The sequence below is a fragment of the Zootoca vivipara genome, chromosome 1 (genome assembly GCF_965207765.1).
Source record: "Zootoca vivipara chromosome 1, rZooViv2.hap1.1, whole genome shotgun sequence".
NCBI classification, from domain to species: Eukaryota; Metazoa; Chordata; class Lepidosauria; order Squamata; family Lacertidae; genus Zootoca; species Zootoca vivipara.
Window position 1 is genome coordinate 12,458,627 of NC_142582.1, and position 26,353 is coordinate 12,484,979.

Genomic DNA, 26,353 nt, shown 5'->3' on the forward strand with positions numbered 1-26,353 from the left:
AGGGAATGTTCCCATTGATCCATCTCCAGATGCTGCTCCAATGTTAAACAAGTATGAAAAACCACAGCAGAAGGACCAGTTTCTCCGTTTCTTACCATAGAAGCACCACCTTGCCGAAAAGTAGTTCACATGGTACTCTTGTAACGCTTTGAAGCAGGGCCAAGGAGCCTCCAGGTGCTGTTTAACACCACTTCCCATCAACCACAGCTGGCATGGCCAATGGGCAGAGATGATGGGAGTTGTAGTCCACCACCATCGAGAGCCACAGCTCCCCCCCCCCCCCGATTAACAAGCTCAAATGCATTCAGCATGATGGAGCCTTCTTTCCTTTTCCTTTCTTAAAAAAATAATAATTTTATCTCGTAACAATACAAAGCTACCTCAGGGGTACAATCTGCCATTTTGCTTGGATGAAGAGCCTTTTTAATCATGCACTTGCGAGTTGCCTCTCTGCAAATTATTGCTGTTTGGGTTTTAATTATTTACTTGTTCAAATCCTGTATTTCCCCTTCATGGATCACTGCCTTGTCGTGGTGAAGGGGCTTGAATAACTCCAAGAAGCTATGAGCTATGTGCCGTGCAGGGCTACCCAAGACGGACAGGCCATAGCCGAGAATTTAGACTAAATGTGACCCACCTGGAGAAGGAACTGGCAAACCACTCCAGTATTTTGCCAAGAAAACTCCATGGACATAAAAAAGGAGAAGCTTTGAGAAGAAAGTGAGAGTTTCCAAGGCATGCTCGGGTTCATGGGGTCATGGAGAGTCGAACACGACTAAGACAACTGAACAACAACAACAACATCCTGTATTTCATTCTGTGAACCACCCTGTGATCTTATGAAGAAGGGCAACATATAAATTTTAATAATAATAATCATTCATACTAAACAGTGCCATTTTTCTAGAAAAAGAGGTGCTGGAACTCAACCTGAACACCACCCTTGTTCTCTTAGAATGGCGATGGTGCCCACCTGAGAGGTGCCGGAACCGAGTTCCGGTGAGTTCTGGCTGAAAAAAAGCCCTGATAAAGGTACAAAAGGCTGGGAACTAAAACGAAACAGCCAAGTGGCCCTCAGCAATAAAACCACAGTTGGCCCCAGGACTTTGCTGCTCTTCTGCGTAGTCTTCACTCAGCAGCCTTTCAAGAGACAAAAGGATGGCTCCATGATCAGCACTACCACAACTCGGGCTGTGTTAACACCAAAAGACTAAAGCTCTAGTATTCTGATGCATTCTACTCTTGGGTCCTTTTAAGCTGGGTGGGAGCGGGGCTGAGACAGTTGTTCATCCCCACCCAGGAAACAGCAGCACTGAAAAGAGCAAAGGTCTATCAGCGGGGAAGAACAGAGAAGGCAAACAGCCAGTGGCCGGCCTTACTCCACAAGGCTGACATACCTCAAGTTTCCCTTTCTCGTAAGCCAGTTTATTTTTGGTGTCCGCCAGCTCTTCCAGAACTTGCTGTACTTGCTGTTGGGCATGCTGGGGGGAAACAAAAGCAGATGTCATTCTCATTCACTCACACACACACACTCAAAAAGCATCTTGTCTTTGCTTAGCCAGGCCCAGTATTTTTCTCTCTCCTTGAATGGAAGAACAAAAACATGTGTTTCAGGAGCTTTCAGTTGTGTATGTAAGTAGCCAAAAGGAGGAGAGATACAGCGATCACACTCTCCGACTCAATCAATAGGAATGTTGAGCCTCAGTATGACTTGACTCTCCAGGGGATTTCTTTTTTTTTTAAAAATATTTTTATTAATTTTCCAATTAAAACCAATTATATCACATTCAATATTTCAAATTATACACATATATATATCAATCAAACCGAATGTTATGCCAAATCATCTAAAGAATTTTTTATTTGGGTTCCCATGCTTCAAGAAATTGGGAATTCCTCGCCACTGTCCACTGCCGTCTTTTTTCTAAAGTTCAAATCGTCCTCCAAGTTCATAATAATCCAGATCTTCCCCTTACAGTCACATAGATGTATTCCACTTTCATCCGATTGTTTCCCAGCTGCTGAGATAAATATCAAACAAAGTTTCACAGATGTTCTTTCTCCTGTGTGAGTTAATCAGTCCAGCCTCCCCATAAATCTTCTTAATGGAGCTCCCTGTTGCGTCGAAGCAGCTCGAAGTAGCGCCATCTTAAAAAGCTCAAATCACTTTCGTTTTCTCTCATAGCCATGAAGATTTACGATCATTATAGAATTTACAGCTTTTTCAGGCAGGAGACCCAAACATCAAACCATAAACTCTTGGTAAATTAATGGATCTCCTTGCCCTATAGCTGAACTTAGCTTCAGGTCGCTGCTCCAATTTAAAGTGCGTCACAGCTCATAAATCCTCCGAACGCGTCCAGAACTTCTTCCGTCCGACTAGGGGGGGGCTTTTCTCATCGGCAACTCCACATCTTTAAAAAATATGCTCAGTAACAACAATTATAAAGTTCAACTCACACAGTCTTTTGCTTCTCTTTCACTCCAAACAAGCCAGGACATCGCGTCCGGGAAGGTACGAGGCAACAATATGAAGAAAAAAAAATAAAAACTCACTTCCCTTATCGCTCCGTCCCCATCAATCCTTCTTCCAGATGCAGTACAGTCTTTTGACTCCTCTCCCTCAGCAGCATAAATTTCTCAGCAGTAAACAGCGCTTCTTCCCCTCCTTCTGAAGTATGTCCATAGATTTAAGCCTAATTATCTTCTTTAACCATGGAAATCCCCGCCATGCAGATTAGCGTCCGGGAGTCCTGGCCCTCGTAAGTGCTCAGCCCAAGCTCCCCCCACTCCAAAAACAGTCGGAGTGGGTCTGGGGGCATCGCGGGCCAGCGGCCCCTCTCCGTAACCCCCGGAGAGGGTAGGGGGTTGCCATTTACTCCCCTAGCAACCGCCAAATTCCTTACGAAGGTCAGAGAGATGGAAAACAGGTCCGCCATTCCTGCAGGCGGAAACCGGAGACTCTCCAGGGGATTTCAAGGTCAGGAAGCCTTTTTGAAATATAGGCAGGAGGAAACCAGAACATACAGTCTGCGCAATAGGGAGGTCAAACACATGGGGTGGAGAGCCAAACGGCCCATTCAAGAGAAGCCCAGGGATTTATTTCCACCAGAAATGTTGATTCCACTTGAATGCAACAGTGGACTATCTGCTCCACCTCTTAACAACATAAAGCCCCCTGTTTTGTTTTCATGCTACAGCCACTGATGTCTGCATTGCTCATTTAGAAGGAATGGGAGAAGAGGCCGGGGCTGTGGTGTGCAACAGCAGCAACCATTACTGGGTCGTTCCCTTTCCCTTTCTAAAAGGGAATCCGTTTCCTAACTGTAGCATTGTTCAATAATTTGTGTGCAGGCTGGTCAAGAGCCATCTAAAGGACCACTGGTAAGAGCCCTCAGATCTCAGGTTCTGATTCTCTTGCTGGACAGATGGAGAAACCAAGATCTTCACTGTGGTATAGCATCATGGTGGGACACTTGAAATAAGAGAAGCAAGTCAAATGAAACAGGACATTTGCCTTAGCTCAGGAGTAGGCAGTGTGGGGTGTGCCTTGCAGATGTTGTGGAACTACAATTCCCATCAACCCCAGCCAGTATGGTCAATGGTCAGGGATGATGGGAGTTGTAGTCCAACATCATCTGGGGCCACAACATTGGCTATCCCCCCCTCAACTAATTAAAGATGTATTGAACATGGATATTAAAGACTGATTTCCCAAAGAAACTGCAAAACTCTTAGCATTTTGGTTCTGTGTCGCTTATTATTTGTTCTTTTTACAGATTACTTTTTTTTAAAGGGAGAACCTCGTTCTAATATTATGAAATTATTTCTGCCGAGACTGAAAATTACATGTTGGTGTTCCAAGGCAGCTTCCCGCTCCATTAATTTCTTGTTTTCTTCTTCCAACACCTTCACGGTATCTTTGAGAGGACCGATTTCCAACTTGAAAAAGAAGAAGGGAAATTGCCATTATTATTTGCTTGCTTCTTTATTTCACCAGGCAAATTCAAGGCAGCTCACAAAAAAAGTCTTATCTACTCACACTGGCGTGCTTTTGAACTGCTAGATTGGCAGGAGCTGGGACAGAGCAACGAGAGCTCACCCCGTGGCAGGGATTCGAACTGCCAACCTTCTGATCGGCAAGCCCAAGAGGCTCAGTGGTTTAGACCACAGCGCCACCCGCCTCCCAGCTGCTGGTACACCACCAACAAAGGCTGTTGATGCCCCAAGCCAAGTGAGGCCTCATATGGCTTTGAATTCATTTTAACTTCACTTATTCTGACTGAATTCATTTAGAAGAACCGTACTGGATCCAGAACCGACCAGCTACAATCCACTTAATTCTGATGCATCCCCAATACCAACAGAGTGTAAACCTGTCTTGTCGGCAGCCGTGGTATGAATGACCATCGTACCTTGTGTTCTGTTAGTTCCGCTTCCAATCTTTTGTTCTCTTCCGTTATTTCATGTATTGTTTTCTGCATCTGCCACCAAGGATTAAAAAAACAGCTCCATCATCAATCTCACCAAAGAAAGAACCAAGCTGTTCTATTTTACCTCCCTGGGTATTTGAGAGAGAGAAAATAAACTTACTAAACCCCAGCCTGCCAGCTTCTAACTTTGTACCGGCACTGCTCCTTATGTTTCGTTTTATCCCACTATTGATCTTCACATGTGATCCATTTGCCTGCACTTCCTCCCTGGAGGACAACGGGCTCCCCTTGAACTTTTACAAAATAATCTCAAATTGGTGAAATTAAATATGTTGCCCTCCCATCAAGGGTTCTTTACCAATATGCCTTGCAGACCCAAAAAGGTTAGCAAGAAAAATTGTCATGTGCACACCATACATTCCACAACCAAATGCACACAGTAACCTAACTCTACTGGCTAATACAGAATGCTTATTTCCAGCATAATTTAAGGCGGAGGTGTGTGTGTTTGGGGGGGGGGGGAATGACCCTGCGGGGTTGTCAGGGAAGGCCTCTGCAGACACATCTATGGGTCCCATGTGGGCAATCAATAGCTCATGTAATTTAAAAAAAATTAAAAGCAACTTTTCTTTTTTTAAAGATACTAATGGAGAAATCTTCCTAACCCTTCAAAACAGCTATGATGAAAGGGTATTGTAAGGGGAGAAAGTACAGAGAACCGCCCCCTTGCATCAGAAGTAGCTCCTCCCCAAGCAGCGATGGAAGCGAGGGCTCTGAGGAGGCTAGTGAGTAAGTGGAGAGAGAGGGCCAGGGCTCCAGCAGCATGGGAGAGCCCCGGCAACACAGGACGGAGGAAAGAAAGGGGGAGAAGGGAGAAAATGAAAGCATGGAGCGTAGACCCTTTCCTCCGGTTCCGGAATTATGGAGGAGAAAGAAAGGGAGGAGATTCACTGTCCCAAGACTCCTATGTTGGAGAAGATCACGTGGGGGGCAGTGCCGGATTCTGCATCGGAATGAGCAGACATGTTTTACACACCTGTCTCACTGTAAATAGACTGCACTAATAAAAACTGTTTAAAGACAAGCATGCGGAACATCGTTACTCTAGAGTAGTCGCAAGAACCCCTGACAGGTATATTTGGCAAAAAGCTACTTTTTAGTTAAGAAAGGACAGTAACAAGGAAAGGTATATTAATGGCCAGCAACAGAGACATTTGTGCAAATGAAACACACGGTTCATGTATCTTTAATGACCTGTCAAATTCATGTCGATCTTCTTTTCCCAGGGGTGGGGCAACTCCCAGATACCATTGACAGTTCATAACCTGATATGTATGCTAAATATACCAGTTCTCTGTGCTGCTTTCAGCGACAGGCTGCACAAAATTGAGTTCGTACAGAAATGTCCCCCTCTCTGTTATAAACCATAGCACTCTGTGGTACACTAAGCGGTACATCTTGGTCCTTGTAGGCTGCTGTTGGGGGAAGGCCACACATTTCTCTGAAGAGTGTTTAATGCCTAAACTGACATTTAATATAATGGCTTGTCTCCAACCAAGAGTGGGCCCACAATATTAAACAGACCTAAGTCAGGCATGCCCATTAAATTCAGTGGATTTACTCTGGGTAGACCTTAACACTAGGATGCAACCCAATATTTTAAAAATAAGAACATGGGAAATGTGTGTGTGGTACCTGTTCCTCCAGCCTCTCCTTCTCCTTCAGCAGAGAGTCCCTCTCCTGCAGAGCTGCCTCCAGTTCGCTTCCGATCCTGGCAACGGTGGACTCCAGGAGCTCCTTTTGAGCGGTTGTGGTCTCCTGGAGTTCGGATGCTTCATGCCCGCAGGCAGCGCGTTCTGCACGCAAGGCTTCTCTGAGGAGCAAAGCAGCAAGTACAAATCCATTACAAACCTTTGGAGGTGACCTGGAAACCAGGCAGAGGGCCTTCTCGGTAGGGACGCCCTCCCATAAGATGTCAAGGAGATAAATAATGACACAACTTTTAGAAGACATCTGAAGGTAGCCCAGGATCGGGAAGTTTTTAATGTTTGACGTTTTATTGTGCTTTTCATATTCTGTTGGGAGCCGCCCAGAGTGGCTGGGGTATATGATTGGCAGAAGAAGCTCATAGAATTTATGGAACTGTCTGAGTTGACCGGGAGACTCCGGGATCGGATTGAAGTAGCAGTGGAAGAAGATTGGAAGAAATTTAAAATTTTATTTAAAGAACAAGCGTATAATAGATTAGAACCAATGGAAGTGAGGGAGATACAAAGAGGTTGTAGAGAATATAATGGTATGAAATAAGTATTGTTAGAAGATAATTATAATTTAATTAAGAGGTAAGATATAGATTGAGTGTAAAAGGATAGAGAAATAAGGTAATATTAAAGTAATAATTAGAGGTTATATAAGATTTAGAGTTTACTAAGTATGATATGTAAAGAAACGCAGAAGGAGGTGGAATGAGGAAGTCAATAGATTAGAAATAAGGGTTATAAGTTAGAATTTTTGTTTTTGTATTTCTTGTATTTTGTATTTTTTGTGTTTTGTATTTTTGTATGTTTTTGTTGTTTGTTAAAAAAAAATCTCTAAATTTATTATTATTTATACCCTAAGGGTGGGGTATAAATAATAATAATAATAATAATAATTATTATTATTACTTCTGCGACCTTCAAAAGCAGCCAAAGGCCTCACATTTCGGACAGCAGGTATATGCCACAGAATGAGACGCCTTACATCTAAGACTGAAGTAGAGCTTGTATTAAGATGTTTAAAAAAAGAGAGGAGGGGATATGGCATAAAAGGAAGCCAGGCCACACATAGGAAAGGAAAGCAATACTTTAGCTCTCACATCTCTCTCTGGAGCCGAGCGTTTTCATTCTGCACAATCTGCAGTTCCGCCGTAATACTGGCCCGGGCAGCATCCAGAATCAAGTCCTGCTCTTGCAGCTTCTGACTGATTTTATCCTGCTCCACCTAAAAAGGAAAGGAGGAATTATGAAGGCGCATATAATGATAAAATGAATCCCCAACATTTTCAGCCTGAAAATCTTGGCCGTGAAGAGCTGGAAGAGCTTGCTCATTGCTTTGCAGGCATTTTCCCACCTGGCCTGAGAGGGCAGGGCCCAGACTGACTCCAGCTACAAAAGCTGCAGCTGGTGAAGAGGGCCAGAACACCGTGGCTGCTTCTTAGTGGAGACCCAGGCTATTGAGCTTGAGCTTCCACAGCTGTTGCCTGTAGCAACAGCAGCAGATTATGTTCTATGCTTTTAATTTTTTATTCTCTTGCTAATTACCACATTTTTCCATGTATAACACACCCACGTGTATAAGGCTACCCCTATTTTTGGGGACTCCAATTTAAGAAAATAGGGGGAGTTGGCCCAGAGTTGTTGAGCTTTGGGGGGGGGGGGATTTGCCACCAATCACACACCAAACCGCCACTGACAAGCTCCTGCTCACGGCTGCAACCAATCACCCGTCCCCAGTATGCACTATCCGTGTATAAGACGGATTATTTTACAGTCAAAAAACCTCGTCTTATACATGGAAAAGTATGGTATGCTGTCTCAAACATGCATTTTATACATGCATTTTATATTGGATTTCCTTCAGTAATGGTTTCTTTTGATATGTTTAGGGCTGTTTTGGTTTTTTTTTTGTGTGTGCAAACTCTGCTGTGTTAAAAGTGCATTCTGTAGCTGACCTCCTTTGCAATGTTTTATTTTGAAATATTCAAGATAATATTTTAGTTTCCTGTTAATTACATTGCTTTGAATGTATACTTTGCACTTGACTTTCTTCAGTAATGTTTCATTCTGGACTTTGTTTGATGTTTTAATGAGTTGTAAACCACTTTGAGATTTTCTTCTTCTTAAAAATAAAGCGGTTTAGAAGTGAAACGAATAGCAGTAATAACAACAACAATAATAAACAAGAGCTGACTACCGTGTTACACATTTAACATTCATTTACTATGCCTTTATATCCAGTTCTGTTTCTAAAACAGAAGGGCTGGTCTTAGAAAGGACATTTTCAGCATGGCTCCCTCCTGCGATTGTGAGAGCAAATCACTGTGGTTCAAAATCACCTGGTGCAAAAGGACCTCTGGAGCTTACAATCCTACAGACCAACGTTTCCTAAACTTGGGTCTCCAGCTATCGTTGGACTACAGCTCCCATCAGCCCTAGCTAGCAGCACCAGTGGTCAGGGATGATGGGAATCACAGTCCAAAAACAGCCGGAGACCCAAGATTGGGAAAACCTGCTACAGGCTTAGGGCAGAAGTGGGCAACCTTTTTTCGATTGGAGGGATTCATTCTCTCTTGGCTGATCCTCTGGGAGCCACATGCTAATCAGGGGTCGGCAAGGCTTACCAAGCATGGTAAGATCCTCCGTGGGCCGGACCAGTGCAGCGCAACGCCGGAAATTGCCCCTGCGCATGCCCAGATGCTGGAAATCGCGCCTGCGCAGAAATGATTTTCAGCGTCTGGGCATGCGCAGAAGCAATTTCCGGAGCCGTGGAAGAGAGTCCCCGCGCCACGCTGTGTCAGTTTAGCGCAGCGCGCAGGGACTCACCAAATGGGCAGCTTGGTTCGGAGGTGGCTCGTGGACCAGTTAAACAGCCTCCGTGGGCTGCTTCTGGCCCATGGGCCGCAGGTTGGTATCCCTGTGCTAAGTGTTGAGTGGGGTCAAAATGGCCATAGCCACTTCCCTCACTCAAGTCATCGTCCTCACACAGACAAATGCAGAAGCAGGCTAGCTTTTCCGGAAACCTAATTGCTCTCTCTCTCTGAACATCTTCATGGAGGCTGAAGCTGGAGACGATTACGTTTTCTCTCCCTAGGCGCAACCTCTCTAAACACCCCGTGCCACAATTATGCTTAAAAAAAGCCAAGCTGATTCTAATACAAAGCTTTCCCCTCCAAAGTTAAAACCTGCACAGGTGAGGGCAATTCTATGGGCTGGATGGAGAAGTCACACAAACCACCGGTTCTCCACCTGGGTGAATAAATTGTGGGTAACTATCTGGAACAGACCCCTTTCCATATGCACAAAACAGGGAACGGCAGGTTCTTCTGATCCTGCTATATCCGTGTTTCTCAAACATGGGTCCCCAGCTGTTGTCGGACTACAACTCCCATCATCCCCAACCACTGGTTCTGCTAGCTAGGGATGATGGGAGTTGTAGTCTGACAACTTCAGGCAACCTAAGTTTGAGGAAACACCGCGTTACACGAAGCCCACTTCACATATTACAAAATGTTAGTGGGTACAAAAGTCTGTTGGGGGGGACAACGACAGAGGAGAATGGGCTTGCCTCCCACAATTCTTTGTTCCTGCCTTTGTAACGCGCTCAGAGATCGAACCCAACCCAGATAACCCTGTCGTCAACCTAAGGAAATGGTGAATGGCATACACATTGCAGATTAATAGGACGGTTTCTGAAATGTGCGTGAAAATGGCTCCAAACCTTCAGGGCGGCCTGGTGATCCGAGATGAGTTGAGCGTTCCCCATGGTAACGCTTCGAAGGGTGTCGTTCATTTCTGCACACTGTTGGGTCAGCTGCTCATTAAGCACCTTGAGGAGGGACACAAGAAGTCTCTATCAATTCATTATTCCCAGCTTTCTTCCTTAAGGGGGGAAATTCTATGGGCCTTAGGTCACTAGGTCGTACAGCCAATGCCAGGCAGGATTCAACTTCTTCTGATTTTGTCCCCATCCTCCTCGCTGCCGAGTTCAACAAGGGCAAAACTGGGACTAAATAGGAGGTTGTAGGGGTAGCACCACATTTGCCCTCAAGGAAAAACCTCAACCAGACATTCCTGGGGGACTGTTCCCCAGCCTCTACCGTGTTTGTAGTTCTACAGCACCCATATTCCACACATATACAAAATGGCACATGCAAAATTTATCCAGACCTTGGCAAAGCAATCTCTCTTTTCTGCTACATACAGTGGTGCCTCGCTAGACGAATTTAATTCGTTCTAGCGAATCCCATAGGAATGCATTGAATTTTTTTGAATTTTTTCTCATAGGAACACATTAATTGAATTTCAATGCATTCCTATGGGAAACTGCGATTCGCTAGACGAATTTTTTGTAAAACGAATTCATCTAGCGAGGCAACCTCCACTAGAAAAAACCTTTCGTTAAGCGGAAATTTCGTTAAGCAGGACATTCGTTAAGCGAGGCACCACTGTATACCATATTTTTCGTCTATAAGAGGCCCTCATATATAAGACACCCCCTATTTTGGGGGACTCTGATTTAGGAAAATGGGGGAAGATCTATCCATGTATAAGACGCCCCCAAATTTGGGACATTATTTTTAAGGGAAAAAACCTAGTCTTATACACGGGAAAATACGGTAATTTTGAACCAAGTCCTTTAAAAAAAAGTCCTTAAAAAAAATAGGGACCCAGGTGGCGCTGTGGTTAAACCACTGAGCCTAGGGCTTGCTGATCAGAAGGTTGGCGGTTTGAATCCCTGTGACGGGGTGAGCTCCCGTTGCTTGGTCCCAGCTCCTGCCAACCTAGCAGTTCGAAAGCACGTCAAAGTGCAAGTAGATAAATAGGAACCGCTACAGCGGGAAGGTAAACGGCGTTTCCGTGCGCTGCTCTGGTTTGCCATAAGCGGCTTTGTCATGCTGGCCACATGACCTGGAAGCTGTACGCCGGCTCCCTCGGCCAATAATGCGAGATGAGCGCGCAACCCCAGAGTCGGTCACGACTGGACCTATTGGTCAGGGGTCCCTTTACCTTTACCTTACCTTAAAAAAATAAAACAAAATCCCATTACTTGCACTTTTTCTGCCACCTCTCGCAAAGAGGCTATTTCTGATCGCAGCTGCGTGTTCTCCTCATGTTCCCTGCTCAGAGACAGTCGTGCAGTCTAAAGGAAAAGAAGAGGAAAGAAAGGACTCCCTAGGGGGAAACGTTTCAAACAGGCAAAGCATTGCAGGCAGTTCAACCAGGTGTGTCAATGCATCTGGTTTTTCCATCTCATTTTTCATGTAATGGGGCAGTCCAGTTAAAATTAGTACAGCTCTTGAATTATTAGCCTCATGCCCTTGCTGTATCAGCTGCACTTACCTGAACTGTAGATATACTGTATATAGGGTCAAGACATTTAAAAAAAGGAGGGGGGGGCGAATCCTGCCAAATTCCCGTTTTTAAACTTACTTTCCCTTCTTCGCTGAGCCTGGAGATGGTATTCTCTCGGGATTCTAGAACAGAACCCACAGAAAGAAAGCGTCACCAGATTTTGAAGCTATTAATCAAAATGTTAACCATCATCACTTAGATGTTGTTGGGTTTTGTTTTTTTCCTCCGAATCAAAATACCAAATATAGAACTCTGCTACAGAAACTGCTGCGCCAAGCTCCTCTTTTCCTAGAATACTGTTTTGGACCGACAAGCAAGGACAAATATTAGATAGATGACTTTTCTTATGGTAAACCTAAGAAAGGATTAGCTGCTGAAACCTTATGCAGGCTTGTTTGCAAATACATTCCATTGGACCCAGAGGGAATTCCTTCTGAGTAAGATCTACAGGGCTGGGCTGTGGACTGATAACGCTGTCACACAAGCCAAAGCGGTAGTTTGTCTTTCATTTTTCGAAAAAATAGGTCTTTAAACTCATAAAATGTACCCGGTGAGACTAATTCTGTTGCGTTCTCTGATAGTACTGCGGTTTATCATGTGGAAGATTACCTGGCCCTGCTAAGTGTTTATGAAAATCCGCCGATGAAACCGATCATCTGTAATTTTTGTTGTTGAAATGTCCAAATAACTATGCAGCCAGCAAAGAAACAATTCCCTCAAAGCTCAATCAACTCTCTTTTCAGCATCTCCAACAGTCACTACAACATCCTTAGCAGTCGGGGGCGTAGCCACTTGCTATGTTTTGTGTCATCTCTAAATATATTTGTTCTCATTCAATTTGCCAATGCCTATCCCACTATTATTGCAGTGACTTCACTCCAATGTTAATGTTTGGTGCTGACCTTTAAAGCCCTCAACACCCTCGGTCCAGTATACCTGAAGGAGCGTCTCCACCCCCCATCATTCAGCCTGGACACTGAGGTCCAGCTCCGAGGGCCTTCTGGCGGTTCCCTCCCTGCAAGAAGTGAGGGAACCAGGCAGAGGGCCTTCTCTGTAGTGGCGCCTGCCCTGTGGAACGCCCTCCCACCAGATGTCAAGGAAATAAACAACTACTGTATCTGACATTTAGAAGACATCTGGAGGCAGCCCTGTTTGGGGAAGTTTTTTAATGTCTGATGTTTTAATGTATTTTTAATCTTTTGTTGGAAGCCGCCCAGAGTGGCTGGAGAAACCCAGCCAGGTGGGCAGGGTATAAATAATAAATTTATTATTATTAACATTTATAGGCTCCAAACGTTTAGGCTCCAGACCTGCTAAGACATAACTTCCTATTTCGTCAAGCAGGCTGGAAAGGCCCATTCTTAAGACCTGAGCTGGTCTCACAGTCCTGGGGAACAGGCAGTTGCAGATTTAATACCACAGGCAGAGCTTGCACACTGCAATGCTTTTCAGCGAGTCACTTCACACATTAAACTGCCAATTATTACAGGTGCAGCGCATGGAGTGTGGACTGGTCTCAAGGCATGAAAAAGACCCAAAACGACTTGCATACCTAGATCCAATTTAAGCCGTGCACACTGCTGTTCCAGCTGAAGAGCCCTCTCTTCCTCCCTTTGCAGCCTCTCCCGAGATATCTCAATATCTTGGCGGAGGCTGTTACAGTCCTGCTGCAGAATGTGAACCTGTAATGGCATCCAAATAATGCATTCAGTATTTTCTTTAAAAAAAAAAAAATAACCACCAACAAAGGCTTTCATTGAGCTAGACAGCTGAAGAATGAAAAACCTATAGCTGTACCGTTTGCAACCCGAAAAGTTTTATTTTTAAAATTTTATTTATTTGGTTTTTCAAATTTCAGTTTTACAGTCACATATCCAACATACAACAACAACAACAACAACAACAAACAGGATTCCAAAGTATCTCCTGGACTTCCCTCCTCCCCTTTGTGGGTCCTATTGTTAGCTATTCCCTCCTGCATCTTTTATGATAATCCAAATCTTTTACATCTCCATTATGTCCAAAATTTACCATTAAACTACAAGTGTTATTCCAATCCTGCTAACAATTCTAACTGTTTACAATGGTCTTAAGTTATAAATTTCCCCCATTCTTTATTAAAATTTTGGTCTTCCTGATTTCTGATTCTTCTGGTCGTTTTTGCCATTTCGGCAACCAAAAAGTTTAAAGTTGTTTTTAATATTATTTTTTTATGCTGTAACCTGCCCTGGGACCTTATGGTGAAGGGCAGGTAATAAATCACCACACACTCTTAATCTCCCCTCCCAAACACACCCTTAAGGCTCAGGGAGAGAACACTGGGAATCTTGGGTTGTGATTCAGTGTCAGAGGCCATCTTTCACATGCAAAAGACCCCTAGCAACTTCAAAAAGGGCTGGAAAAGAACCTTGCATGAACCTGCAAAGCGTGCCTACCAGTATAGACTACTGATACTACTGCTACTAATTTATTATTTATACCCCACCCATCTTGGTTACAGGGAAGCAGGCAGAGTAGCTACAGTGAGAAGAAGCCTACCAAGTTCCAATCCCACAGTAGTCACATTGCAGCATCTATGCAGCTGATAGATGTGAGGTTACAGGGAACCAGGCAGAGGGCCTTCTCAGTGGTGGCGCCCGCCCTGTGGAACATCCTCCCATCAGATGTCAAGGAAATAGACAACTATCTGTCTTTTAGAAGACATCTGAAGGCAGCCTTGTGTAGGGAAGTTTTTAATGTTTGATGTTTTATTCGTGTTTTTAATATTCTGTTGGGAGCCGCCCAGAGTGGCTGGGGAAACCCAGCCAGATGGGCAGGGTATAAATAAATTTATTCTTATTATTATTAATCCGTTTACTGGTATGCAAGAATGTATATACCGGTATATTCTTGCCTGCACAGCAGGGGATGGTCATGCAGTAGGTCTGGAGAAAAGTTGTAGACCTTCCTTTTTAAAATATGTATTATTATTATTATTATTATTATTATGCCAAATAATTGCTGTATTATTATATTATTATTAAATAAATTTTTACACCTCCCCATACCTGCAAGTCACAGGGCGGTTCACTACATAGAATCACAATATTAAAAATGCAAAATACGTAATAAAAAACAAGAAGAATCCAATAATCCCCCCACAGCACATTTTAAAAGGGCATTTGATGTCAATCAGCCAAAGGTTTGGTTAAAGGTTTGGTTAAAGAGGAACTTTTTTTTGCCTGGCACCTAAATCAAGGCCCCAGCCAAGCCTCCCTGCAGGAGGAGGAGGAGGAGCATTGTGATATTTAAATGTGCTGCGGAAGGGGAGACTGTTGGTTTGCTTCTATTCTTACTATATCTTATGTATTTTATAAGATTTTATACATAAAACCACCCTGAGATCTACAGGCATAGGGCAGCATGCAAATTTAATTGATCAATTAATATGAATAGTATGCTGTAGTAACTTTTTGAACTACAGTAGTCTGTCGATAGCCTGCAAAACTGTATTGTTCTGGTGAAATCCTAAAACGAGAACGGACGCTTCACCCACCTGCTTCCTTTCGTTTTCCACCGTGGCTTCCATTTCATGCATCCGATAAAGCAAGACTGCTTGGGATTCTTCCAAGGACTGGCGCATGCCGGACTCCTTGGACAGCTTCTCTGTCAGCTGCAAGCGACAAAGCAGGCATTTGGAAAACCAGTTCTGTTTCAAACCAGGGTTACGAGAGTGAGAGACCTCTAAACTTCTCTTTCTAGGCTAAGCAACTTGCTTGGCACTGGGAGGGAGCACTGGAAACGCGAGCCTGAGGGCCACGCTGCATGCAATCGTCAAACAGAATCCGTTCCGGATGTCTGTTCGAATCAGAAGCAGCAGAAGTTGCGCCGGATGTTTGGGTTCCAAAGAACGTTTGCAAACCGGAACACTCACTTCCGGGTTTGCGGCGTTCGGGAACCAAAACATTTGAGTCGCAAGGCGTTTGGGATCCGAGGTACGGCTGTATTTGCCTATCGCAATGTAGACGACGGCAGAACACTCTTAGCAAAAATTCTACACCTGCCCATAGCTTGAAACAGTTTTATCTCAAATATACAAAACACGCGCTGGCCTTCAAAACGGATGCAACCTCTCCACGCAGTGGGGCACCTCATGGAGAATTTTCTGAGCATCGCCAGCAGATTTATTTCCTTGTTTCAACTGCCATGCCTTCTTGAATTGTTAGGGAGCTCATCTTCTTCATTCCCCATCCCCCCATGGTAACCCAAATACCCTTCTGCCCTTACCTCTTGCAGTTTACGGTTCATCTTATTTTTCGCTGCCCTCAACTCATCTGCAGCAACGGTTACATCTCTCTGCAAAAACCAACAGCAGTGCATGGGTGGGCTGGATGTGCAAATGTTTTTGTTTTTCCCCAAAGCTGGGCTCTTTGTAACACATCCCAATTGCTCTTCAACTGATCTGCGTTTCCAACAAACTTTTCTGTCACTTGATGTGGCAGTAAACAACTTTCGCAGAACTCCGAGCCTGGTGTCTGAAGCCACACCATCAGACAGCTTAGAAACGGGGAATGCAGTTATCAAATGACATTTCCCTCTACCCCCAAGTTTGTAAAATATATGTAAGTCTGAGTATAAGTTTATCATAATACATATGTTTAACATTAAGGGCAATTCCTGAAGGAGCGTCTCCACCCCCGTCGTTCAGCCTGGACACTGAGGTCCAGTGCCGAGGGTCTTCTGTTGGTTCCCTCGCTGCAAGAGGCCAAGTTACAGGGAACCAGGCAGAGGGACTTCTCGGTAGTGGCACCCGCTCTGTGGAACGCCCTCCCACCAGATGTCAAAGAGAAAAACAACTACCAGACTTTTAGAAGACATCTGAAGGCAGCCCTGTTTAGGGAAGCTTTTAATGTTTGACAGTCTATTGTATTTTAATATTTTGTTGGAAGCCGCCCAGAGTGGCTGAGATAACCCAGTCAGATGGGCGGGGTATAAATAATAAATTATTATTATTATTATTCCCTCACGCCCCTGCCCCCCAATTTGGAACTAGAACAAAGTCTAGCTCCCTGGAAAATAAAATAGGATTAATAATTGGGACTGGTGTCGTGTGATAGAGGACCAAACCAAGAATGCTGATTAAGAGAGGAAGCCTACCTGCAATTTCTAGTAACAGCTAGCACATTTGCAAAGCTAAGCAGGGTCTGGTATGGTTGCAATACTGGATGGGAGACCGCATGTTGAGATTCCTGCATTGCAGGAAGTTGGACTAGATCAGGCATCCCCAAACTGAGGGCCTCCAGATGTTTTGGTCTACAACTCCCATGATCCCTAGCTAAGAGGACCAGTGGTGAGAGATGATGGGAATTGTAGTCCAAAACATCTGGAGGTCCGAAGTTTGGGGGTGCCTGGACTAGATGATCCTTGGGCTCTCTTCCAACTGTAGAATGCTATGATGCTACTTTTTTTAGTTAAATAAATTGTTTAAATTGTTATTAAGGAAATGATTATTTTCCCCCTTCCGATAAAGTACAGCAGAAAAGTTGTCCAAATATAAACAGTTAACTTATTAAACCTCACAATAATTTCATAATTATTTGTCTATGTATTTCTAACAGCATAGCCAAATCAGTAATTTTTGATATAACTGTCAAAGCTACTCTGAAAATTCATTATTCCAAAATTGAAACCTTCATCTAGTTGTAAATATTAAGATTATACCAGCAAGAATAAGTCTTTCAGTAAAAAAAAATAAAAAAATCAAGGCTTACTGACTAGCAATTTAAATCATGATCTAAATCGATTTGATTTGATTTAAATCAAATCCACCCTGGTTAACAGACTAGATCAGGCTTCCTCAACCTCGGCCCCCCAGATGTTTTTGGCCTACAACTCCCATGATCCCTGGCTAGCAGGACCAATGGTCAGGGATGATGGGAATTGTAGTCAAAAAATCTGAAGGGCTGAGGTTGAGGAAGCCTGGACTAGATCATCACAAGCTTCAGTACCTTCGTGGCAGTTGCAATTTCCAGAGCAGCGCTCAGCTTTTGAACCTGGCCTCTGGCTTTTTCCTCCTCTTCCCGGGACTCCCTCAGCTGCTGGCACAGCACTCTTCCCTCCATCTGAAGCACCTTCACTTCTCCGATGTGCTCCTCCTGTATTGCGTTCAGGCGCTGCTCTAAATTGGCTGCAAGACAGCAAGGCAGAAACAGAGGCACATTGCACCGAGCCCGGCTTCTCAGGCTTCCGAGAGCAGACACCACGTTGCCGGTTTCTTTGCCCGATTTGAAATGTGAAGTATGCTTCAATGCCACACCCAAAAATGGTTCAGAGCAAAGGTGGGGGACTGGTGGTCTGCAGTTTGGAACCAGCCAGTGGGAGTGGCCGCCGAGACCATAGAACACCGGTCCTGAAAGACCTACATTGGCTTCCAGTACACTTTCGAGCACAATTCAAGTCTTGGTGCTGACCTTTAACGCCCTAAACGGCCTCGGCCCAGGATACCTGAAGGAGCGTCTCCTCCTCAAAGGGCCTTCTGGCGGTTCCCTCCCTGAGCGACATGAGGTTACAGGGAACCAGGCAGAGGGCCTTCTCGGTAGTGGCGCCCGCCCTGTGAAACACCCTCCCATCAGATGTCAAGGAAATAAACAACTATCTGACTTTTAGAAGACATCTGAAGGCAGCCCTGTTTAGGGAAGCTTCTAATGTTTAATAAATTATTGTATTTTAATATTTCTGTTGGAAGCCGTCCAGAGTGGCTGGGGAAACCCAGCTAGATGGGCGGTGTATAAACAATTTATTTATTATTATTATTAAAACTCAGAAATATGTTAGGTGCCAAATGGCTCCTTAAACCAGGGTTACAGTCGCTAAAACGTAAAGAGAGATGCATTTTAAATAAAAGCACACATTCTACTCATGTAAAAACACCATGCAGGCCCCACAAATAACCCAGAGGTGTATTTTAAATAAAAGGGCACATTCTACTCATGTAAAAACACGCTGATTCCCGGACCGTCCGCGGGCCGGATTTAGAAGGCGATTGGGCCGGATCCAGCCCCCGGGCCTTAGTTTGCCTACCCACGAATCTAACGCCATTGCATGCACCAGCCTTTGGTTCCCACCCCCTACAGTTACCTGCATGCTTTGGGTTGAGCTCTTTTTCCGTCTGCAGCCGGAACATACTCAGCTTCATGGTCTGCACAACGCTTTCGAGCCGGCACATCCGATTCACGAGACTTTCGCACGTCTGCCACAGCGTGTCCTTTGCTCCGCCAAATGCCGTTCTGGCACGGACGGGGCTGATGGTCTGGTGGCCTTCAGAGGTCTCCGAGGGTTTCGAAGGGAAGAGTTCCATGCTGGAAGAAACAAGATGCTCATTTGTTGCTGCAATTCCACATGTGCATATATCCTCGGTATTATGCGCACATTATCTGCATGCGTGGCTGCAAACTGGAACACAGCTGAGAGGCAAAACCCATTTCTCACTGCAAATTGTGCAGGGAATATACCTCCTTCCCTTTTTGCCATACAAATAAGCTGTGGGAAATCCCATAGATGGAAACTACAGTTACTCATCACCCCTGAAACATGGGTGTTTCAAGTAAAACAATAGAAATACTTAACTAACTGACCAATCAGGTTGGTTCTCCCCCCCAACAAAAGTCCTGTCCCTCCCCAACAAAAATCCTGGCTATGCCCATGCCCTGAAAGAAGATAATCTACTCTCACCAAGAGGGAATCCATGGAAGATGAACATGCACAGAGAGTTCCCTCATTTGGATGCAAAGCTCAACTTCAGTTTAGCATCACAGGCAAAAGTGTCACAGGCTCAAATGCTTCCTCGCCATCACCTCCCACTTCCAGCACAGCCGCAAAGAGGAGATCAGAGGCTTTCTCCTGTTTTTAATTACAGCAGTTTATTATTATATCCAAACATGGTAAAACTGTGGTTAGCCTCAGCTATGGTTTCTTGAAACAAGCCAACTTCCACCTCCAGGTATACGTGGATTCCAACTCCCATCAGCACCAGGCAGCATGGCCAATGGCCAGGGATGATGGGAGTTGTAGTCCAGCAACATTGGTAGGGCACCACCACTGCGCTAGGGCAAGTTCCCAAACTTGGGTCTCCAGCCATTTTTGGACTACAATTGCCATCATCCCTGACCCGTGGTCCTACTAGCTAGGGATGATGGGAGTTGTAGTCCAAAAAACAGCTGGAGACTCAAGTTTGGGAAACCCTGCATTAGCGTTTCTCAAACTTGTATCCCCAACTGTTGCTGGACTACAACTCCCATCATCCCTAGTTAGCAGGAGCACAGGTGGCCACACTTGCCAATGATCAATTAAGCAAGGGCATTTGATTAGCAGCCCCTGTCTGCTACTTAGCCTCTTAATTCTTATGGAAATAGTAAGGGTGTATTTACTTTTTCACACATGAATTCTCCATCTTGGCTTTATTTCTGTTAAATAAACCATGACATGGTATGATACAGGCATCCCCAAACTGCGGCCCTCCAGATGTTTTGGCCTACAACTCCCATGATCCCTAGCTAAGAGGACCAGTGGTCAGGGATGATGGGAATTGTAGTCCAAAACATCTGGCGGGCCGAAGTTTGGGGATGTCTGGTATAATATGTCATGTGTTGTTGTTCATCTGAGGTTGCATTTACCTAATTTTAAGACCTGCTAAGGAACAAATGATTGCCATTATGTCCCAATATGTAAACCCACAGAATTCAAAGAGGGTGCACTTTCTTTTCCCCCATGACTATAAATAAAAAAGTCTTATCTTTATGCCAATACCTCATTCACTTCGGTGCCCTTCACCTGCAACGAAACTCAACTACGTCGACTCAAAACAATACAGTATTGATTCAGAAGACTGATTAAAATCCGAATACATCAACTTCTTAATAACTTGGGTGCTGGTAGCAAAGGCCAGTCAGATGTTCAGAGAGAGAGAGAAGATCACACAAATAAAGGAAAATGCAGAAAGAAGGTTGCAGTCCTGTGTTTACATCCCTGGAAATAACAGTGGAACTTACTTCCATGTAAACATTCATACATTTGTGGTTCAAAGCATTTATTTTGACTATACCTTTGTCCATCAATGCCCAGCGTATGCAGTTCCTTCAAAAGCGCATTTGTCTGCTCTTCAACTACTTTCATCCTCTGGTTCAGCACCACAAAGGTTTCAGGAGCTGTTGAATGGACACTCACTGGGAAGATTATTGGCCTTGCCATCATAGGACTCAGCATTCAACATCCAACTGCAAACATAATAAAAGCCATAGATATCCAGCAGTTATGAGGCATTAAAACCTCTTGCTCAGTCAATGGAAAGAGAGAAAAGCTGAACATCAAAAAAGAGAACAGAGTCAAAGAGTTTACTCCATCTCTAATAGGGCCCAGAGGAATATCTATGCCATGGCTTACCCTTAAGAATCCTGGGAATTTTGAATTTGGCGAAGATGCTAAAAATTCTCTATTTAAAATCCCAGTCTCCGCTCTCACAAAACGCATGGTCTCGCCAAACACTAGAACTGATTGGCAGTAGACGGAGCATAATAAACCAAAGAAAAGACTTCTTCCGACAACACGCAATTAATTTAAATCAGTGGCTGCGATTTGGAACACCTGCCTCAGAAACAGCACACCTCCCATTTATCGGAGGAATGGGACAGGCTTGGTGGCAGACTCTTCCTGCTGACAGCTCCCCCCCCCCTCCTTTCAATCCCAGGTGTTTCCACTGGAAAGGACCAGTTAAGGAGGTGGCAATGCCTCTAAGTGAGTGAGAGAGAGAGAGACACTCCTAAAGTCAAAGCAGACAATACAGCTGAAACATCCTTGGTGTTCAAAGGCAGCTTCACACTTTCCTTACAAAACAGATCCCAGGGAGAAACAACTGAGTGGAAGTCAGCTGCTATCACCTTGATGCTTTTGCATTTAAGGTTCCAGGGTCACCTGGTTGGCCCCTGTTTGCAGGCAGAAGCGATATCAGGAAGAAACATCACGGACAGAATAACTGCCACACACAGGAAGAATAAGGTTATAGATTGTGTGCCGCACTTGTGGTTTCATAAATCATTTGATGCGTCAATAAGAATGGAAGTTGTTAATACTGCAGTTGTTGTATAAGGGATTGTTATCTCGACTGGAGTGTAATTGAAATTAGTAAGATTAAAGCAGCGATATCGTTTTCAATCCATCCCAGCGGTATCATTTCCCCCTGTGTTCTTCCTCCTTCCAACCATTCCCTGCACCCGAGACTCCAACCCACCCACCCCTCTCTCTCCCTAGTGACCCTCTCTATTCTTTTGGTGTATATAATAATTTCATTTCAAAAAAATACTATTAATCTAAACTTTAAAACATGGGTGTAGCTAAGATTTATGTGGGGGTGGGGGCTGGGGCAGAACCGTGCTACCTGCAACAATATTGGTCAGTTAAGTATTTTTATTTAGTTACTTGATTGGGGAGGGGGTGCAGCTGCCCCCTGACCCCCACCCCCCCTTAGCTACGCCCATGCTTACAAAACCGATATTGCCAAGATGCAAAAACAACAAAACCGTCACTTAAGAACTGCAAGTGCTTGCCGTTTTCAAATCCACAAGACTTGCTGCAAAAGGCCAATACAGATGATAACAAAACAGATATACCCACCTTTCCCTAATCCCCACCACTTAATTAAATCACCCTTATTATTATTATTATTACCCCCTAAGCAGCGCACCCAGTGTGCTGGTGCCTGGCTATTTTGCGTCCCAGGCGAGGCTAACTTACTTGCACACACCCCAACCTGGAAGGGGGTAAAAATTAAAAAAAATTGCTAACTTCCATTTCCAAAAAAATTAGAAGCGATAAGATTCTTGGAAATATAAAAGCAAAACATCACCAGAGCTGGGTTTTTTTAAGAGAGAGCAAAAGCTAATCTGTATAGAAACAGTGCCCCTCAACGGTCAATAGACGACAACTGCGTCCGAGTTGGCCTAATTGATGGATTACTGATTATTGATCGCACCGGCCCCGAAATGTGCAGCTGATCCTCCTTTTCCTCGCCTCGCCCTGCCCACTCCGGGTCCACTTCCCTCCTTCTTTGCAACTTACCTCTCTTCCTACTAGAGGCGGCGGGAAGCGCCCCGGCTCTCTCTCTTCCCCGGCTACCTCCGGAGCGCAGCGGCCGCGGACTCCTCCTCCTCTCCGCCCCGCGCTGCTGCGCGCGGAATATGTTTCCATGGAGCTCCTCCCCGGCTTCAAACCGACATGCTTTGCCCCAAAGGGGCGGACACTTTCGCTGCATTATGGGACTTGAAGTCCCTTTACCAACGTAGCAGGATCTTAAAGGGGGTACTGTAAAGGGGAAAGCTGCGCGCAGGATCAAGTTCAATGCAGAGAAGCGCACCAGGATGGGTCGTTTCTGGGTTTGCGCGGGGTTTTTTTTGGTTTTTTGTCGCTGCAGTTCTAGCTGGATTTCAGAAAGTGTTTCTCTGGAACTCAACAGCTGAAGGTCTCCCACGGTAAATATGTGGTAGGCTCATACAACAAAAACCTAGAAACCCAATGGATATTATGGCTCACACCAGGCATAGCCAAACTCGGGCCTCCAGATTTTTGGGACTACAAATCCCATCATCCCTAGCTAACAGGACCAGTGGTCAGGGATGATGGGAATTGTAGTCTCAAAACATCTGGAGGCCCGAGTTTGGCTATGCTTGGCTCACACTATACCCATATAGCCGAATAGTTCTCTCCCCCCCCCCCCCGCATAATAAGTAACAATGTGGGAAATTATACCAAAACCAGGACGAATCAAGATATACACTTCTGGGTGACCAAAGAATCAGAATAATTGTTGGTAAAGGATTGGGTCTCCTCCTCCTCCTGGGTCAGAAAATGAGGTACTGTATTTAGATTTCGGTCTGTTAGCAGTACGGTATTGTGCAGGCATCCCCAAACTAGGCCCTCCAGATGTTTTGAGACTACAATTCCCATCATCCCTGACCACTGGTCTTGTTGGCTAGGGGTGATGGGAGTTGTAGTCCCAAAACATCTGGAGGGCCAAGTTTGGGGGTGCCTGGTATTGTGATTCCTATACCTACGGGACCACCTCTCCTGGTATGCCCTGCGGAGGACCTTATGGTCCACAAATAACAACATTCTGGATATTCCGAGCCATAAGGTGGTTAGATTGGTCTCAACTAGGGCCAGGGCCTTTTCAGTATTGGCCCCGACTTGGTGGAACGCTCTTTCACAAGGAGACCAGGGCTCTGTGGGATTTGTCATCTTTCCGCAGGGCCTGCATGACAGAGCTGTTCACCTGGCCTTTGGGTTGGATTCAGTCTGACCCCTGTGTTTTCCTCCCTCATGGGTTTGATTTATGGACTACTTAAAATGAGGCTGCATTTTAAATTTTAAAATTGTATTTTAATCTGTATTTTAATTAATTATTTTCTTTTCTTTTATGTCTTATTGTAATTTTATTGGTGTTAGCTGCCCTGAGCCTGGTTTTGACTGGGGAGGACAGGGTATAAATAAAAATTTATTATTATTATTATTATTATTATTATTATTATTATTACGTATTATTATTATTAAAACAGGAAGGGATAGAAAGAGTACTACAGGTGTAATTAAGACAGGCGACACAAACAAAGGGGTTTGGTACTGTGTTATATTAGGGTGTTCTATATTAATGCAGGTAGTAATAAAATTGATTGCTCCTAAAATGGAGGACACTCCAGCTAAATGAAGTGAGAAAATGCTTAGATCCACGGATGCTCCTGCGTGGGTAAGATTTCCAGCCAATGGGGGGTATATGGTTCAGCCCTGGCTTTTGGCTGAAGGCAGCTTGCATACGCTTTAATCTTGCTTGCTTTTGGTGTGAGCTGCTACAATACCCAAGAGAGAGAGAGTGCCCTTCTTTGAGGCTGGGATTGCTCAGTTGGTAGAGGATGAGACTGTTCATCTCAGGGTTGTGAGTTCGAGAGCCACATTGGCTAAAAGATTCCTGCGTTGCAGGGGGTTGGACTATAGATGGCCCTTCCAACTCTACACTTCTATGGTTCTATATTTTAAAAAGCTTTAAAAACAAACACATTTTTGGGGGGGGAATTGTATTTGCCATAGCTCACTGTCGCCATCTAGTGTCACGTTTGTATACCGTATTGCGCTTGACAACACTCTTTAAATGTTTTACTGCAGCTGTGGGAAAGCTCATTCCCACAACTCAAAAAAGATGCAGAAACATCACAAACAAAAAGGTTGTCACACACAAGGATACAGTTTGAGCGCCTCACTTGACACATTATTTAATGCGTCAATACAAATGGAAGTTGTCAATATTGCAGCTGTTGTTTAAGGGATTGTTATTGTGACTGGAGTGTAATTGAAATTAAGCAGATTCTGGAATGCAGAAATAAAGTAAATCATCAAATCATCAATTCTAGCACATGGGGGGGCACCTAAATTATATACTGTAATTTGGTGTTTGAATGATTGGCATTAGTAATTGTAATATAATTTGTCATTGTTATAATGAGGCTATTATTAGAATGCAATTGAAAACCAATTAAAATATTATCAAAAAATATATACTGTATTATCGAAAAAGGCACAACGGGATTGTGATTTTTTTACACATCTCCCATCATGTTTCCCGTTTTTATCTCCTCTTTCTTTTAGCAATCAGTTCAGGCTTAATCCCAGTATTAGGGTTGTCACCTGTCCTGTATAATACACGATTGTCCTGCATTTCCATGTAAAATGCTACATCTTGTAGTGTTCTAGTTTTGTCCTGTATTTCAGGTCCCCTGCCTCTCTCTCTCTCTCTCTCTCTCTCTCTCTCTCTCTGCCAAGTTAGGGATCCTCTCAAAATGCATGCGTTTGAAAGGGCATGTATTTGAGCTCTGGGTAGCCAAGCACAGGCAGATTAGCAAATTCATGTGTTATCTGACTGTTGTCTGACAACCCTTCAAATAGTGGTGGGCAACCTGTAGCCCTGCAGGTGCTACTTGACTACAGCTCCTATCACAGAACATCCAAGTCTCCCTATTTTCCAGGGACAGTCCTGGATTCACAGAAGCCGTCCCAGTTTCTGATCTGATCCCAGAATGTCCCGCTTTTCCTTAGGACGTCCGAACATCGGAGAAATGTTGGAGGGGTATGGCGTTATGGGATCTCTAAGACAAGGAGATAAGAAAGTGTACAACCTTTTGAAGAAATCTGAATGCAGGGAAGTTTTTAAAAAATGTGTACAACCTTCTGCAGAAATCTGAACGCAGGGAAGTTTTAAGAAATGTTTTATTATGTTTATATATATGTTTGAAGCCACCCAGAGTGGCTGGGGGCAACCAAGTCAGATGGGTGGGGTATAAATAAAGTTGTTGTTGTTGTTGTTGTTGTTGTTGTTGTTGTTGTTTATTAAATAGGAAGTCCCTATTTTCATAGGGACCCAAGGGTATACCGTGTTTCCCCTTTTTTAATCCGTAGTCAGAAAGTAAGCCATAGCAGGCTTTTAAAGCATTTGTTCAATATTAAACACCCCCTGAAAATAAGCCATGCCTTCACGCAGCAGCGCCGCTCGCCTTGAGGCAGCGGGACCCAGCAGCAGCGCTGTCCTTGTCCTCCCGCTGCTGTTGCTGTTGCTGCTGCTGCTGGGCCAGGCGGAGGCGAGGCCGCTGCTCGCCCCTGGGGGCTGCATGGCCCAAGGCTGAGCGGCGGCGGGAGGCCCGCGGGCGCTTCTGCACGGCTGGAGTGACGGGCGGCGGCGGGAGCGCTGCTGGCCCCTTCCGCGCCGCCTGAGCGTCGTGGGCTGCATGGCCCAAGGCA

General features: G+C 44.6%; 1 protein-coding gene and 1 long non-coding RNA gene across 3 annotated transcripts in view; one reads left to right on the top strand and one right to left on the bottom strand.

The window, feature by feature from the left end:
• Positions 1-22,743, bottom strand: part of CCDC150 (coiled-coil domain containing 150) — a 40,325-nt gene extending 17,582 nt beyond the window's left edge. For both annotated transcript variants that reach the window (XM_088653137.1, XM_060281499.2), the window contains exons 1-15: positions 22,634-22,743; positions 20,625-20,796; positions 18,662-18,882; positions 17,533-17,711; positions 15,812-15,880; positions 15,081-15,197; positions 13,098-13,227; positions 11,624-11,667; positions 11,241-11,333; positions 9,912-10,019; positions 7,291-7,415; positions 6,129-6,306; positions 4,416-4,484; positions 3,850-3,942; positions 1,398-1,481 (exon numbers count right to left, since the gene is read on the bottom strand). In XM_088653137.1, coding sequence (XP_088509263.1) covers positions 1,398-1,481; positions 3,850-3,942; positions 4,416-4,484; positions 6,129-6,306; positions 7,291-7,415; positions 9,912-10,019; positions 11,241-11,333; positions 11,624-11,667; positions 13,098-13,227; positions 15,081-15,197; positions 15,812-15,880; positions 17,533-17,711; positions 18,662-18,882; positions 20,625-20,785 — 1,671 coding nt within the window. In that variant the 5' untranslated portion in view covers positions 20,786-20,796; positions 22,634-22,743. The remainder of the gene's footprint in view (positions 1-1,397; positions 1,482-3,849; positions 3,943-4,415; positions 4,485-6,128; positions 6,307-7,290; positions 7,416-9,911; positions 10,020-11,240; positions 11,334-11,623; positions 11,668-13,097; positions 13,228-15,080; positions 15,198-15,811; positions 15,881-17,532; positions 17,712-18,661; positions 18,883-20,624; positions 20,797-22,633) is intronic.
• Positions 22,744-22,809: 66 nt separating this feature from the next.
• LOC148687475 (uncharacterized) lies at positions 22,810-25,921 on the top strand. Its single transcript, XR_015946233.1, has 2 exons — positions 22,810-23,043; positions 25,655-25,921. It is a non-coding gene; the product is annotated as an uncharacterized LOC148687475 (long non-coding RNA).
• The last annotated feature ends 432 nt before the right edge of the window (positions 25,922-26,353 follow it).